This window comes from Lontra canadensis, unplaced genomic scaffold (assembly GCF_010015895.1).
Source record: "Lontra canadensis isolate GAN:19392208 unplaced genomic scaffold, GSC_riverotter_1.0 scaffold60, whole genome shotgun sequence".
NCBI lineage: Eukaryota > Metazoa > Chordata > Mammalia > Carnivora > Mustelidae > Lontra > Lontra canadensis.
Window position 1 is genome coordinate 11,217,212 of NW_022631054.1, and position 15,595 is coordinate 11,232,806.

Sequence of the window (15,595 nt, forward strand, 5' to 3'; positions counted from 1 at the left end):
GACATGTACTGACACACAGACCCGACAGACAGACATAAGTACATGTGCAAGACAGGTATGCACAGATCTATGCACAGAGACACACGTACTTAGCCATACAGATACATATACACACATACATAGTTTGAGATAAAACCAGACACTCTCTAACACAAAGGTGACCAGAGTAGATGAATGTTAATGAGCTCAGTGGCCTCCCAGACCTTCACCCTCTCCCTGCACTTACTTCTCAGGAGCTCAACAGGTTCTTAGAGAGGCTGTGTGTGGCAGGAGTGAGAGCTTCACTGTCCTTGTGGCTTCATGAGGCAAGAGTCTAAGTCCAGTCCTGGCCCTGGCCCTCTCCCACCACTGGGCTATATAGATGCCCTGTGTCTGCAGGCTGGGGTTTCTGCATAGACTAGACCTGGGATTTATTCTAACCGGTCGTTGTATTCCCCACCACCCCCACTCTTCCACTGCAAACTGTATATATTCTGCAAGGGAAACCTGAGAAATGGTTGCGTCTCCTCAGAAAACAAGCCTATCTTCCCACCCACAGCTACTTCAAGTACCCATCAAATTAGAACCAGAATTATAAATAGTTACAACTTTACAGTGTAATTGGCAACACATATACTATAGTATTTACAGTACCATAAATGCTTCTGTTTCTCTGGTTAAGCGATCCCTGAGACGGAACAGTGTTCTGTGTTTGCCAAGGGAGAGCGGGCCAATGCCCAGGACACGCAGGATATAAGGGCGTGAGGTGGCATGTTGTGGGGTTTCTGATCAATCTGCAGGGCCCAGCTCCTTCAGGAACAGTGGGCTGTAGTGAGAACTTTGCCAAGGAAGGCATATTGGCTAGAGTTGGACTCTCCCATGCTTAGCCCTGTGGTGCTTTGGCTTCAGCAACAGGAGCTCAGAGTCCTCTCAGGGTGGACGAATGTTTCAGTGTCCTTGGCCTGACCTGTGGTACCTGGGAGCCCAGGCTGCCCCGGCAGTGAGTTGTTTGCTTTCTCAGCCAAAGCGCTCTCGAACCAGCAGCATCAGCTTCTTCTTGCCCTTGTAGATTTGTTTGAGGTTGTCGATGAACTGGGCAAACTGCAGGTGGCCGTCCTGGGGCAGCAGGAAGGTCTCCCGAGCCTTGCTCAGAAACTCGATGAACTCTCCGTAGTGGCGAGGGCTGATGTGTGTCAGGCGTGAGTGTGTAGTGTTGATATAGGCATTGATGGTGGCATCCAGCAACTGGCGCAGCGGAGCTTTGTCGGTGGACATGAGCTTTCCAGAGCTGCGGCGGCCTGGGATGCCCGCCAGGCCGGGGGCCGTCACTGTACAGCGCCGCAAGATGTCTGAAAGCACCGTGGCGCAGTGCACGCTCTTCACCACCAGGGGGATGAGGGCTGCCAGCTCGTTCTTGCCCAGAGAGTGGCTGAGGGCACACGCCCAGAGCACATCATTGATGGCTGGATGGGTATCCTGGTTGTAGGCCAGGTTGAGATGGCTCATGGCCAGGGAGGCCAATTTGAAGGCACGTAGCGGGTAGCCACGGAGCTCCATGTAGCGGGCAATGGTGAACAGTTGTGAATGTGTCATGCCGCCGGTGGCAGCATCAATGGCGATCTGATAGGCTGCCTCAAAGGCGATGTGGTCTTTCTCACAGAGTGTAAGGGCTGACAGGGCACAGCTCTGGGGATCCTTCATGGCACACTGTAGGGCCAGCGTGCGAGCACAGCTAGCCAGCTCCTCCCGCTGTGGATAGTCAAGACTGAGGCGCAGGATAGTGGTGTGGGATACAGCTGTGGCAGCCACAATGCTAGTAGCCTCGGTGGGGGTGAAGAGTGTGTACCAGCTCTGCAAAATGCTCACCAGGGCCCGCACACCTGTCAGGGAGAGCCTCAGCTCAGCCGTGGCCATCCGGGTCCCGATCCAGGTCTGCCCAGATGACCCTTTGTGGGTCAGAACTTGGCCTGCAGAGATGAGTTCTCCCTCCTCCTCAGCAGCCTTGAGATGATCTGAGGCAAACCAAGGAGCATCCCGGATGGCCAGACCCTGTTTGGGGTCTCTCCCTTCCTCTTCCTTCCCCAAGTCATAGGGTCGAAGATTTCTGCAGGTGCTCTTAGCCCCTCACAAGGATGGAGCAGCAGAGCCTGTGGTAGTCACAGATCTGCCTGGGGGTTCTAACTGAAGTGGGACCTCTTAGGGTAGAGTCTCATGCTGGGACTTTGGGTTTTAGTTGGGGTCCTGACACTCCAAGTTGTTTGGGGTTTTTTTAGAAGCACAGGCAGGGACTGGGACCAAACCACTGGGCCAACTACCTCCCAAGGGTGCACTTGTATACTGGTGGCTGAAAATTCAATCTCTCAAATGTGTCTCTGATTGGAGGGTCAAAGTGCTGCTGACATCAGGGTATGGTCCGAGCAGTGAGGGCAGAGCTTGGGCTAGGTAAATAAAGGCCAGCTTTCCCATCAGCAGCCCCATGCTTTCCCAGGACATCAGTAAAAGGAATATGAGAGCTCTAAGGATTCACTGTCTTGTTCCAAGAGTAGGGCCCAAGAACTCCTTTCCCTGGGGATTAGAGGGAAGTGGAAGACTCACCCACTTCTGTAGCACAGGTCACCAACCACCGCACCATCTCCCGGCGCCTCCAGTTAAGAGTTGATAAGGTCATCCTCATCACCTGAGCAAAAAGGAGGCATTTCCACTTGGCTAAGCGTAACTGTTGGACTTCTACATCCCCACATCCCCTTACCATCCATTTATGCAACAAGTGTCTATTAAGCAGCCATCTCTGATAAGTACAGACAGGTTTGTTTAATTTCTGCCCACTCCTCCCACCAATCAGATAGAAGATTTCTCTGATGACCTGTAACGAAGTCCTTACTGTCACACCTTATTATTGACTTGGGAGGAATGGGGAGGGGTGGAGAGAAAATGGGGAACCGATGGAGCCTAAAGCTACATTGCTTCTGGCCTTAACTTCAAAATGGAGCTCAATTTGGAGATCCTTACCTAGAAGCCTAGTCAAAAAGTTGTGTTCTGGGGACACAGAAAGAACTGGGCTTAGCTGGTTAATGCCCAGTGCCTCTGGGATCTTATATTCTACCAATGATCACTACGCCAGAAGCCTAAAGCAGGGATAACCTATTCCTCCTCCATACCTGTAACCCCAGCTCCAGGGCCACGTTGAGCAGGGTGCTGTCAGTACTACTATCTGTGGGAGTGGCAATCTTGAATGCATCTTGGGCCAGTTTGAAGATGAGGGAGGAAGAATGGATGTGCTTCTGTATTGCTTCCAGAATTGTTCGGAGCCTCAGAGTATCCCCTATAGGTGCAGAGAGAAGGGGCAGTGACAGGTCTTCTTTAAAGTCTCCCTGAATAGTCTCCTGATCACATAGATACTGGCTGAACTGGCTGCGATCAATTCACTGAATAATTCTGAATGCTACCATCCCTTTTTGGTAGACAAATCTCTGTCTCCACTAAACCCAATGAACACTGCTTCGTTCACCAGGCACCCACATGAATTCACTTCTCACCACCTGTTCATCTGCCTCTACCCTTCACCTTCTTCCCCTTGACCCCTTAAGTGCCAGAAATAATTTTTATGAACACCTGACTTTTGAGAACTACTTATATAGGACACAGGAAGCCACATTATTATCAAGAAATATGCTAATCCCACTGTCTGCCTCTCACTGCAGCTCCCTATGCTGTACCTTTCATCCCTGTGATGTGTTCATTCTGTAACTGGAGGCATGTACCTCCCATTCCCCTCTACCCATTTTGCTCATCCCCTTACTTCCCTCCCCTCTGACAATCACGTTTGTTTTCTGTATTTATAGGTCTGTTTCTGCTTTTTGTTTATTCATTTGTTGTTTAGATTCCACATATAAGTGAAATCATATGGTAGATTTTTGTTTGTACAGATTTTAAATTTTGCATAAAATCTTTAATTCTTGGGACGCCTGGGTGGCTCAGTTGGTTAAGCAGCTGCCTTCGGCTCAGGTCATGATCCCAGCGTCCTGGGATCGAGTCCCACATCGGGCTCCTTGCTCGGCGGGGAGCCTGCTTCTCCCACTGCCTCTGCCTGCCATTCTGTCTGCCTGTGCTCATTCTCTCTCCCTCTCTCTCTCTGACAAATAAATAAAATCTTTAAAAAAAAAATCTTTAATTCTTAAGGTGAATAATGTATGGGCCACAAACTAGGATGTTTTATGGGAGCAGATTAAAAGTATGTGCAAACATGTGGAATACTTTTTTTTTTTTTTAAACCCTACCCCTAAATATGATGGTATTAGGAGGTGGGATTTTTTTTTTTAATTTCTTTATTTATTTGACAGAGAGAGAAATCACAAGTAGGCAGAGAGAGAAGGGGAAACAGGCTCGCCACTGAGCAGAGAGCCCGATGTGGGTCTCGATCCGAGGACCCCAGGATCATGACCTGAGCCGAAGGCAGCAGCTTTAACCCACTGAGCCACCCAGGCACCCCAACATGTGGAATACTTTTTAAAAAAAGCATTTAGAAAATGGTGATTTTTGTATATTAACCTTGTATCCTGCAACCTTGATCAAGTTACTTATCCTGGTTTTTTGTTGTTGTTGTTGTTGATTCTTTGGGGTTTCCTACATAGGCAATCATCTGAATTGCCAACAAAGGCAGTTTTATTTCTTCTTTCCTAGACTATACACGTTTTATCCCTTTCTTGTCTTACTGCATTTGCTAGGGCTTCTAGTAAAACGCTGAATGGGAGTGGGTGAGAAGGAACATTCTTACCCTATTCCTGATTTTCAGGGGAAAGTATTTAGTTTCTCTTGACTAAGTGTGATGATAGCTATAGGTTCTTTGTAGATATTCTTTATAAAGTTGAGTTGGTTCTTTTCTATTCCTGGTTGCTGAGTTGTTGTTGTTATCATGAATAGGTGTTGGATTTTTGTCAAATATTTTTATTGTATATATTAATAAAATTATATAATCTTTCTTCTTTAGTCTGATGATGTGATGGGTTATATTAATTGGTTTTCCAGTGCTGAAACAGCCTTGCATATCTGGAATAAATCCTACTTTGTCATGGTTTATAATTTTTTTTTATGCTTTGTTGGATTCAATTTGCTATTATTTTGTTGAGATAAGGTCATTCATTAGTGATGTCAGTTTGCAGTTTTCTTTTCCTCTATTGTCTTTACCTGGTTTTGGTATTAGAGTAATGCTGGCATCATAAGATGAGGTAGGAGGTGTTCTGCTTCTTTTTTCTAGAACAGATTTTAGAGAATTTGCCTCATTTATTCCTTAAATATTTGATATAACTCACCAGTGAAATCATCTAGGCCAAGTGCTTTCTGTCTGAGAGATTACTGATGCAAATACTTTAACAGATGTATGCCTATTCAGATTTTTTTATTTCTCCATGTATAAGTTTTGGTAGATTGTGTTTTTCAAGGAATTGGTCCATTCATTATTGAAGATATCAAATTTGTGTTAATACAGTTGTTTGTAATTTTCTTTATTATCCTTTTAATGTTTAATATCATTTATGATATTAGTAAGTTATGTGTTCTCTTTTCTTCGTTAGCCTGGCTAGAGGATTATCAATTTTAATGATATTTTCAAAGAGGTACTTTATGCTTTGAGTTTTCTGCATTTTCTTCCAATTTTCAATTTCATTGATTTTTTCTCTAATTTTTATTATTTCTTCTGCTAGCTTTAAGTTTATATTGCTCTTCTTTCTTTAGTTTTCTAACATGGAAGCTTAGATTATTGATTTTATTTTATTTCCCCCCAACTTTATTGAGATATAATTGACATAGAACATTGTAAGTTTAAGGCATACAGTGTGACTTGATATACATACTGCAGATTATCACAATAAGGTTAAGTAACACATTCATCACCTCACTTCATTACCTTTGTGTGTGCTTGTGTGTGATGAGAACATTTAAGATCTATTCTCTTAGCAGATTTTAAGTATACAACACAGTATTGTTAACTATAGTCACCATGTCTTACAGTAGATTCCAAGAACTTATTTAATTTCTCCCAACCCTCAGGCCCTGGCAATGACCAATCAACCCTCTTGTTTCTATGAGTTTGGCATTTTTAGATTCATATATAAGTGAGATCATGCCATATTTGTCTTTTTTGGATATCTATAAAACTAAACACAATGCCCTTAAGGCTGACCTATGTTATTGTAAGTGGCTGGATTTTCTTTTTTTATGGCTTAATAATATTCCTGTGTATATGTGTGCGTGTGCGCTATATCTATTTATCTGTTATTGGACATGTAGGTTGTTTCCAAATCTTGGATATTGTGAATAATGCTGCAATGCAATAAATACAGGGGTGCAGATAAGTCTTTGAGATAGTGATTTCATTTCCTTTGGGTATATACTCAGAAGTGGGATTGCTGGACCATATATGGTAGTTCTACCTTATATTTTTGAGGAAGCTCCATACTGTCCTCCAAAGTAGCTATAACAATGTGCATTTCTACCAACACTTCATTAGGGTTCATTTTTCCTCCATATCCTTGCCAGCACTAGTTATCTCTTGTTTTTTAAATAATAACCATTCTAACAGGGGTGAGGCGATAGATTAATTATAAATTTTCTTTCTTTTGTAACCTATGGATTTAATGCTATAAATTCCCCTTCAAGCACTGTTTTTGCTGCATCCCCTACATTTAAAAAAATATTTTATTTATTTATTTGAGAGAGAGACAATGAGAGAGAGCATGAGGGTAGAGAAGGACAGAGGGAGAAGCAGACTCCCCATGGAGCTGGGAGCCCGATGCGGTCCTCGATTCTGGGACTTCAAGATCATGACCTGAGCTGAAGGCAGTCGCTTAACCAACTGAGCCACCCAGGAGCCCCATCCCCTACATTTTGGTCATTTGTATTTTAATTTTCATTTAGTTCAAAATATTAAAAAATTTCCCAAGATTTCTTCTTTGACCTATGTGCAATTTAGAAGTATGTTGTTTGAGCTCCATGTACTTTGGAATTTTCCAGTTATTTCTTTTTATTATTATTATGTTAGTCACCATACAGTACATCATTAGTTTTTTTTTTTTTTTTTAAGATTTTATTTATTTATTTGACAGAGAGAAATCACAAGTAGGCAGAGAGGCAGGCAGAGAGAGAGGAGGAAGCAGGCTCCCTGCTGAGCAGAAAGCCCTATGTGGGGCTTGAACCCAGAACCTGGGATCATGACCTGAGCCGAAGGCAGCGGCTTAACCCACTGAGCCACCCAGGTGCCCCCATCATTAGTTTTTGATGTAATTAGTGTTTCATGAGTCATTGTTTGCATAAAACACCCAGTGCTCCACACAATACGTGCCCTCACGGGCTAACCCATCCCCCCACCCCACTCCCCTCTAAGACCCTCAGACTGTTTCCTGGAAAAAATCCAGTTATCTTTCTGTTATTGATTTCTAGTTTAATTCCACTGTGGGCTGAGAGCATACTTTGTATGATTTCTTTTAAATTACTTAGGTGTGTTTTATGGTCCAGAATGTGGTCTTGGCGAGTGTTCCATGTGAGTTGGAGAAGAATGTGTATTCTGTTCTTTGATGAAGTATACTGTAAATGTTAATTGGACCCAGTTCATTAATATTGCAATTTAGGGGGCGCCTGGGTGGCTCAGTGGTTAAGCCGCTGCCTTCGGCTCAGGTCATGATCCCAGGCTCCTGGGATCGAGCCCCGCATCGGGCTCTCTGCTCAGCGGGGAGCCTGCTTCCTCCTCTCTCTGCCTGCCTCTCTGCCTACTTGTGATCTCTCTGTCGAATAAATAAATAAAATCTTTAAAAAAAAAAATATTGCAATTTAGTTCAAGTATATCTTGATTTTCTGCCTGCTAGATTTATCAATTATTGATAGAAGAATGTTGAATTCTCCAACTGTAATAGTGGATTTGTCCATTCCTCTTGGCTATATCAATTTCTGTTTCACATATTTTGGTGTTCTGTTGTTAAGTGCATATTCATTAAGGATTATTTTGTCTTCTTGGAATAACCCTCTTTATCCCTGTTAATTTTCCATGTTTTGAAGTCTGTTTTGTGTGAAATTTATACATATACTCCAGCTTTCTTTTGATTTGTGTTAGCATGGTATACCTTTCTCCACATTTTGTTGTTGTTGAAGAAATTGTGTTTAAGAAATATTTAGTTTAAGAAATATTTTTAAAGGTGAAAATAACAAACTGGCATGCTTTCTTGGGAGAGTATCTTTTCCAGACTCCTCCTGCTTTCAGTGTGGCTAGTCTGGCAGTGAGACTATAGGGTGTGGAAAGTGAGGGCCAGAGTGTTGATACTATTTTTTCTTTTTCTTTTCTTTTCTTTTTTTTTTTTAAGAGAGAGAGCACAGAAGTAGGCGGAGGGGGAGAGGAAGAAAATCTCCAGTAAGTTCCATGCTCAGCACAGAGCCTGACGTAGGGCTTGATCCCATGACACTGAGATCCTGACTGGAGCCAAAATCAAGAGACAGACGCTTAACTGACTGAGGCATCCAGGCACCTGTGGTCTTTGTTTTTAGTAAAAAATATTTGAAAGGTAAAGCATATAAGCTCAGTCATAGAGAAATTAAATATCCTCCTAAAGGTACTGAGATAAAAATGAAGCCCAGGGATGTTCACTGTTTGTACTTTTGTTTGAGTCTTTTTGCTTGTTCTAGCACTCCTTAGGGAGTGCTAATTCATTTATCTATCTATCTAGCTATCTAATTTGTGGTTAACATATATAATCAAACTTGCCATTTTAACCATTTTTAAGTGTACAACTGAATGGTGCTCATCACATTCAAAATGTTGTGTAAATATTACCACTATTTGTAAAATTTTTAATTTTTTTTTTTTTTTGGACACATACAGAGAGAGAGAGAGAGAGAGATCACAAGTAGGCAGAGAGACAGGCAGAGAGAAAGGGGGCAGCAGGCTCTCGGCTAAGCAGAGAGCCTGATGTGGGACTCGATCCCAAGACCCTGAGATCATGACTTGAGCCGAAGGCAGAGGCTTAACCCACTGAGCCACCCAGGCGCCCTGTAAAATTTCTTAATCACCCCAAACAGAAGCCCCTGGTAAAACTCTAATCTACTTTCTGTCTTTATTAATTTGCCTGTTTTAGCTATTTTCATATAATCATATATTTAAAATTTTGTATCTGGATTATTTCACTTAGCATGTCTTCAGAGATCCCCCACGTTGTAGAATGTTATCAGAATGTCATTTCTTTTCATGATTTAATATTCCATTGTATGTATATACCACATTTTATTTATCTGTTTGTAAGCTGACAGACACTTGGGTTGTTTCCAATTTTTTGGCTGTTACGAATAATGTTGCAATGAACACTGATGTGTAAATATCTGTTTGAGTCCCTCTTTTTCATTCTTTTGGGTATATACCTAGAAGTGGAATAACTGGGTTATATGGTAATTCTATCTAAAATTTTCAGGAACATGTGTGCCTGGCTGGCTTGGTCACTGGAGCCTGTGACTCCTGCTCTTGGGGTCATGAGTTCAGGCCCCACACTGGGTGAAGAGCTTACATTAAAGAAAAAAAAAATTAGAGGCGCCTGGGTGGCTCAGTTGGTTAAGCATCTGCCTTCGACGCAGGTCGTGATCTCAGGGTTCTGGGATTGATGCCCGCATTGGGCTCCCTGTTTGTGGGAAGCCTGTTTTCCCTCTCTCCCTCCCAACTGCCCCCCCCAATTCAATGCTCTCTTGTTCTCTCAAATAAATAAATAATATCTTAAAAAAAAAAAGGTAAAATTTTCAGGAACAAACTATTTTCCACAACAGCTGTACCACTTTACATTCCCACTGGCAATGTACAACAATTCAATTTCTCCACATCCTTGCCAAAACATTATTATTATTTTTTTTATAAAAGCCATCCTAGTGGGCATGAAGTAGTATCTCACTGTGGTATTGATTTGCATTTCCTTAATGACTAATGATGCTGAGTACCTTTTCATTTGTTTATTACTTATATATCTCCTTTGGAGAAATATTTCTTCAAATCTTTTGCCCATTTAAAAATGGGTTGTCTTTCTATTGTTGAGTTGTAGTTCTTTATAGATTTATATATTAAGCCCTTATCAGGTATATGATTTACAAATATTTTCTTCCATCCTGTAGGTTGTCTTTTTACTTTCTTGACAATATTCATTAAAAGCTTTTTTTTTTCCAATATTTTACTTTTAAGTCACCTCTACATACAAGGTGGGGCTCAAACTTATAACCCTGAGATCGAGTCACATGTTCCACCAATCAAGGCAGTCAGACACCCCCAAAAGCTTTTAATTTTGATGAGGTAGAACTTATTTTTTTCCTTTGCTGTTCATCCTTTGGTGTCATATTTAAGAATTCACTGACAAGTCTGAGGTCATAAAGATTTATCCCTGTATTTTCTTCTATGAAGTTTATGGCTTTAGCTCTTTTACTTAGGTCCTTCCCTTTTACTTTTAGTCTGTGTCTTTATATGTGTGTGTGTGTGTGTGTGTGTGTGTGTGTGTATATATATATATTTAAGTTTTTTATTTATTTGACAGAGATCACAAGTAGGCAGAGGCAGGCAGAGAGAGAGGAGGAAGCAGGCTCCCCGCTGAGCAAAGAGCCCGATGCGGGACTCTGATCCCAGGACCCTGGGATCAAGACCTGAGCTGAAGGCAGAGGCCTTAACCCATTGAGCCACCCAGGCGCCTGTGTCTTTATATTTAAACCGGTTTCTTGTAGACAACATATAATTAGGCCTTTGGTTTTTTGTTTTTGTTTTAAATTTGCTCTGTCAGTTTCTATTAAATATTTTTACATTTTTTTAAGATTTATCCATGGGGAAAGGTAGGGACAGAGAGAAAGGGAGAGTACTCTCAAGCAGGCTCCCTGCTGAGCATGGAGCCTGACCCAGGGCTGGATCCTAGCACACTGAGATCATGATGCAAGTGGAAATCAAGAGTTGGATGTTCAACTGACTGAGCCACCCAGGAGCTCCAATCTCTATATTTTATTTATTTATTTATAAAAAGATTTTATTTATTTATTTGACAGAGAGAGAGATCACAAGTAGGCAGAGAAGCAGGGGGAGAGGGGGGAAGCAGGCCCCCCGCTGAGTAGAGAGCCCAATGCAGGGCTCGATCCCAGGACCCTGGGAGGGATCATGACCTGAGCCGAAGGCAGAGGCCTAACCCACTCAGCCACCCAGGCTCCACTCCAGTCTCTATCTTTTAATTGGCATATTTAGACCATAACATTTAAAGTGATTACTGATATAGTTGGAATAATATCTACCATATTTATTAACTATTTTCTATTCATACTTGTTCTTCATTTTTTTTTTAAGATTTTATTTATTCATTCGACAGAGAGATAGAGAGAGAGCACAAGTAGGCAGAGTGGAAGGTGGAGGGAGAGGGAGAAGCAGGCTTCCCACTGAGTGGGGAGCCCAATACAGGGCTTGATCCCAGGACTCTGAAATCATGACCTGAGCCAAGAAAGCCACTTTAACCAACCGAGCCATCCAGGTGCCCCACTCCTTTTAAAAGTCTCCTCCCTTTTTGGCCATCTCTGGCTTAAATGTAATCTCTTTTTATTTAATTTTCTCTCTTATCAATTATACTTCTCTCAAAAATTCTTTTAGCATTTGCCCTAGAGTTGCAGTATACATTTACAATGAATCTAAGTTCATTTTTAAATAACTATAACAGTTCATAAGATGCCTTATAACAGTATTCTCAATTTTTTCCTTTCCTTCTGTAACATCATTGCTGTCATTCATTTCACTTGTCTTTAGGCTATAATTACCCAATATATTGCTACTATATATTGCTATTATTATTTAAAATTCCTTAAAAGTTTGTTTGTTTGTTTGTTTGTTTGTTTTTTAAAGGGAGGAAGAGAGAGAGAATATCTTTTTTTTAAAAGATTTTATTTATTTATTTGTCAGAGAGAGAGAGTGAGCACAGGCAGACAGAGTGGCAGAGGGAGAAGCAGACTCCCTTGCGGAGCAAGGAGCCCGATGCGGGACTCGATCCCAGGACGCTGGGATCATGACCTGAGCTGAAGGCAGCCGCTTAACCAACTGAACCACCCAGGCGTCCCGAGAGAGAATATCTTAAGCAGGTTTTTTATGGAGCCAGATGCAACACTCGATCTCACAACCTTGAGATCATGACCCAAGCTGAAATCAAGAGTTGGATGCTTAACTGACTGAGCCAACCATGCGCCCCTAAGATTTTATTTTTATGTAATCTCTACACCCAACATAGGGCTCAAACTTACAAACCCGAGATCAAGAGTCACATGTTGTATCGACTGAGCCAGCCAGGTGCCCCTGCTATTATTATTTTACTTTAAACAAGCAGTTATCTATTAGTTTTAGTAGGAATTTAAAAAAACCCCAAAGGTTTTATTTTACCTTCATTTGTCTCTTTTCTAACATTCTTCCTTCCTTTATGTAGATCTGAGTTTTACATCTGTATTATTTTCCTTTTCTCTGAAGGACTTCTTTTTTTTTGTTGTTTATAAGTTTTTTTTTAAGATTTTATTTATTTATTTGATAGACAGAAATCACAAGTAGTCAGAGAGGCAGGCAGAGAGAGAAAGAAGGAAGCAGGTTCCCCGCCGAGCAGAGAGCCCAATGCAGGGCTCGATCCCAGGACCCTGAGACCATGACCTGAGCCAAAGGCAGAGGCTTTAACCCACTGAGCCACCCCTCTCTGAAGGACTTCTTGCAAAGAAGGTCTATCAGCAATAAACTTCTCAGTTTTTGTCTGAGAAAGTCTTTATTTCTCCTTTACTTCTGGAGGATAATTTATTTGGATACCAAATTCTGGGTTGGTGTTTTTTTTTTTTTTTTTTTTTCCTTTCAACACCTTACATACTTCACTTCATTCTCTTCTTGCTTGTGTGGTTTGTGAAGTGATGTAATTCTTATCCTTGTTTCTCTATAGGTAAGGTAGTTTTGTTCTCTGGCTTCTTTCAAGATTTCTTGGTCTTTGGTTTTCTGCAGTTTGAGTATGATATGTTTAGGAGAAAATATTTTGGTGTTCATACTTGGTTTTCTCTGAGCTTCCTGGATATGTGTTTTGGTGTCTGTCACTAACTGGAAAATTCTGAGCCATTATTACTTCAAATATTTCTTTTGCTCCTTTCATTCTTCTCCTAGTATTCCCATCATGTATATGTTGGGTATCTTTTCTAATTGTCCTACAGTTCTCAGATATTCTATTCTTAGGTACCCCATCCCACCATTTAAAAAAAATCTTTGCATTTTGATTTAAGCAGTTTCTATTGATATTTATAATTTAAGAATTTAGAAATATTCACATGGTTCAATATTGAAATGACACAAAAGGTAAATTATTAAAAGTTCTTTCTTCCCCTCACCCCTGATGCTCATTCACCCACTTCTAACCCTATGCAGCCAATATTATGAGTTCTTGAATTACCTTCCAGAATACTTTACAGATAATAAGGAAATACATTATCTAGTTCCTCTCCTTAAAAACAAACAAACAACCCCACAAATGGTAGCCTAGTATACAAAGATTTGCATGTTTTTCCCCCCATATATCAACGTATCTTGGAGATTCTTTCACATCAGTATATAAAGATCTTCTTTTCTATTAAATGGCTGCATAATATTCCATTTATGGATGTACAGATTCACAACTCCTTATTCAAAACTCTTTGAATGTGTTTTGGAATTCAGAATTTTTTTTACAGAAAGATAATTTATGTATACATTATACATAATTTTTGCAGTGGGCTTGGGGCAAGATTCCATAATTAAACACACTGTGAATGAATAAATATTCACACTATTTGGGATGAAGAGCAAAATAAGTATTGTTATTTACCAATAACAGCTTTAAACTGAGAAATGAAATGGTGTGATATAGACCATAAATACTTGGTATTCTTTATTTCTAAGAAAACATTCAATAAAACCTAAAACCAAACTAAATATTTCTACATACACATGCCTAAATATTTGCTACATTTGGTTTCTCGAGGGTCTTGGACAAAAGGTTTCATCAGGTTTGTTATTACTGTCACCAAAGATTAGAATTAGGTATTTAATGATGGGCCAGGAATGGGGTTCTTTAATGATAAAGCAATACTACACTACAATAGATGACCTTTAAAAATGTGTAGTTCTAGGGTAATATATCTCATTAATATGGTTTTCTAGATAAGGAGTCTGCTTAATTAAATAAGCAGATTTAAGATCTTCACTGCTAAATGTGTATTATTCAAGGCCAAGTAAAGGCTCATACATTTCCCCTGTATTACCTATGGAGATTTTTTTCCATCTGTTATATCTCACCATTGTCATCACTACTAGTCTCATGCTTCTTTGGGTTAACACCATTTTAGCAATTTTTCTATCTTGCAAGAAATGTACAATAGGCACATACTTTATCCAGTATTTTTTTGATATCAGATTGCTCTATCTCAGTGCTTCTACAACCTTAGTGAACATAAAATCATCTTGAGAATTTGTTTAAATATAGATTCTTGGGCTTCACCCACAGAGATTCTAATTCAGTAGGTCTGGGAATTCACATTTCTAACAAGCTTCCAGTTGTTATCAATGCTGTTTGTCCACTGACTATATTTTCAGTAGCAAAGTTCTGACTTGTTTAGACTTCTAGTCAATAAAATTTTAGTGTCTACTTTTTTGTTGACTTCATGGTAGGTAGAAGCTTCTTCATCATAGATATTCAGATATTTTATACTATGATGCTTCTGAAATTTCTACAGCCAATTCTGATCTTTTATACTCACCTTAAATATATTCAGTCCTTCATGACATAGTCTAGCTTTTTTCATGACCAAAACCCAATCAGGGGCATAGTCACACTGCTTCATTGTTGAATCTATGCAATCATGGTCATTTCAGCATCTTCATTTTTTCCCCTCTGAAATCTGTTCTTCATTAGTTCTGGTCATTGTTGCCCTGGTAAAACTGCAACACTCTATTTTTTTCAAGTCATATGTTGTGTTAATTCCCACATCTTATTCTTTAGTAAGATGCCTCACAGACATACCTGATTAAGCTTCTACACTAACTCTATGTTCTGTGCTACTGAAAATGATGGATGCTTCCATTTCTTCTTATTCTTATCTTCAATTTTCTGGACATTTTTACAGGACAGTTAAACTCAAATGGACAAAATGACAACAACACAAACAAAGAAGGCAACACATTACTGGTGAACAGCAAAGATGTATGTGACTAAGAGTGCTGAGGAACAACTAATGCCTAATGTCAGTGGAGGTGAGGTTTTGCTGTGAAACTTAAAAAAAGTTTGGATTTTCAAACTTTTTCAGATTTTGGAATTCCATGTAAGAGATTTTGGACATAAAATACTTAATCAGCCTCCTACTGATGAATACTTTGAATATTTCAAATATTTCACAATTACAAACAACAGTGGACCAAATAACCTAGTGCAAACATCATTTCACATTTGGGTATAAATACATTTGTAAGATAAAATCCTGGAAATGAAATTGCTGGGTCAAAGGATATGTGCACTGTAATTTTCATAGATATGCCAAATTGCCCTCCACAAAGGATTACCAATCTATACTCCCAGTCCACACCTTTGCAAACACA

General features: G+C 40.3%; 1 protein-coding gene across 1 annotated transcript in view; it reads right to left on the minus strand.

The window, feature by feature from the left end:
- Positions 1-18: 18 nt before the first annotated feature.
- Positions 19-15,595, minus strand: part of ZSWIM5 (zinc finger SWIM-type containing 5) — a 206,898-nt gene continuing 191,321 nt past the window's right edge. Inside the window, exons 12-14 of the mRNA XM_032877615.1 lie at positions 3,138-3,301; positions 2,575-2,656; positions 19-1,859 (exon numbers count right to left, since the gene is read on the minus strand). Of these exons, the coding sequence (XP_032733506.1) occupies positions 997-1,859; positions 2,575-2,656; positions 3,138-3,301 (1,109 nt within the window). The 3' untranslated portion in view covers positions 19-996. The remainder of the gene's footprint in view (positions 1,860-2,574; positions 2,657-3,137; positions 3,302-15,595) is intronic.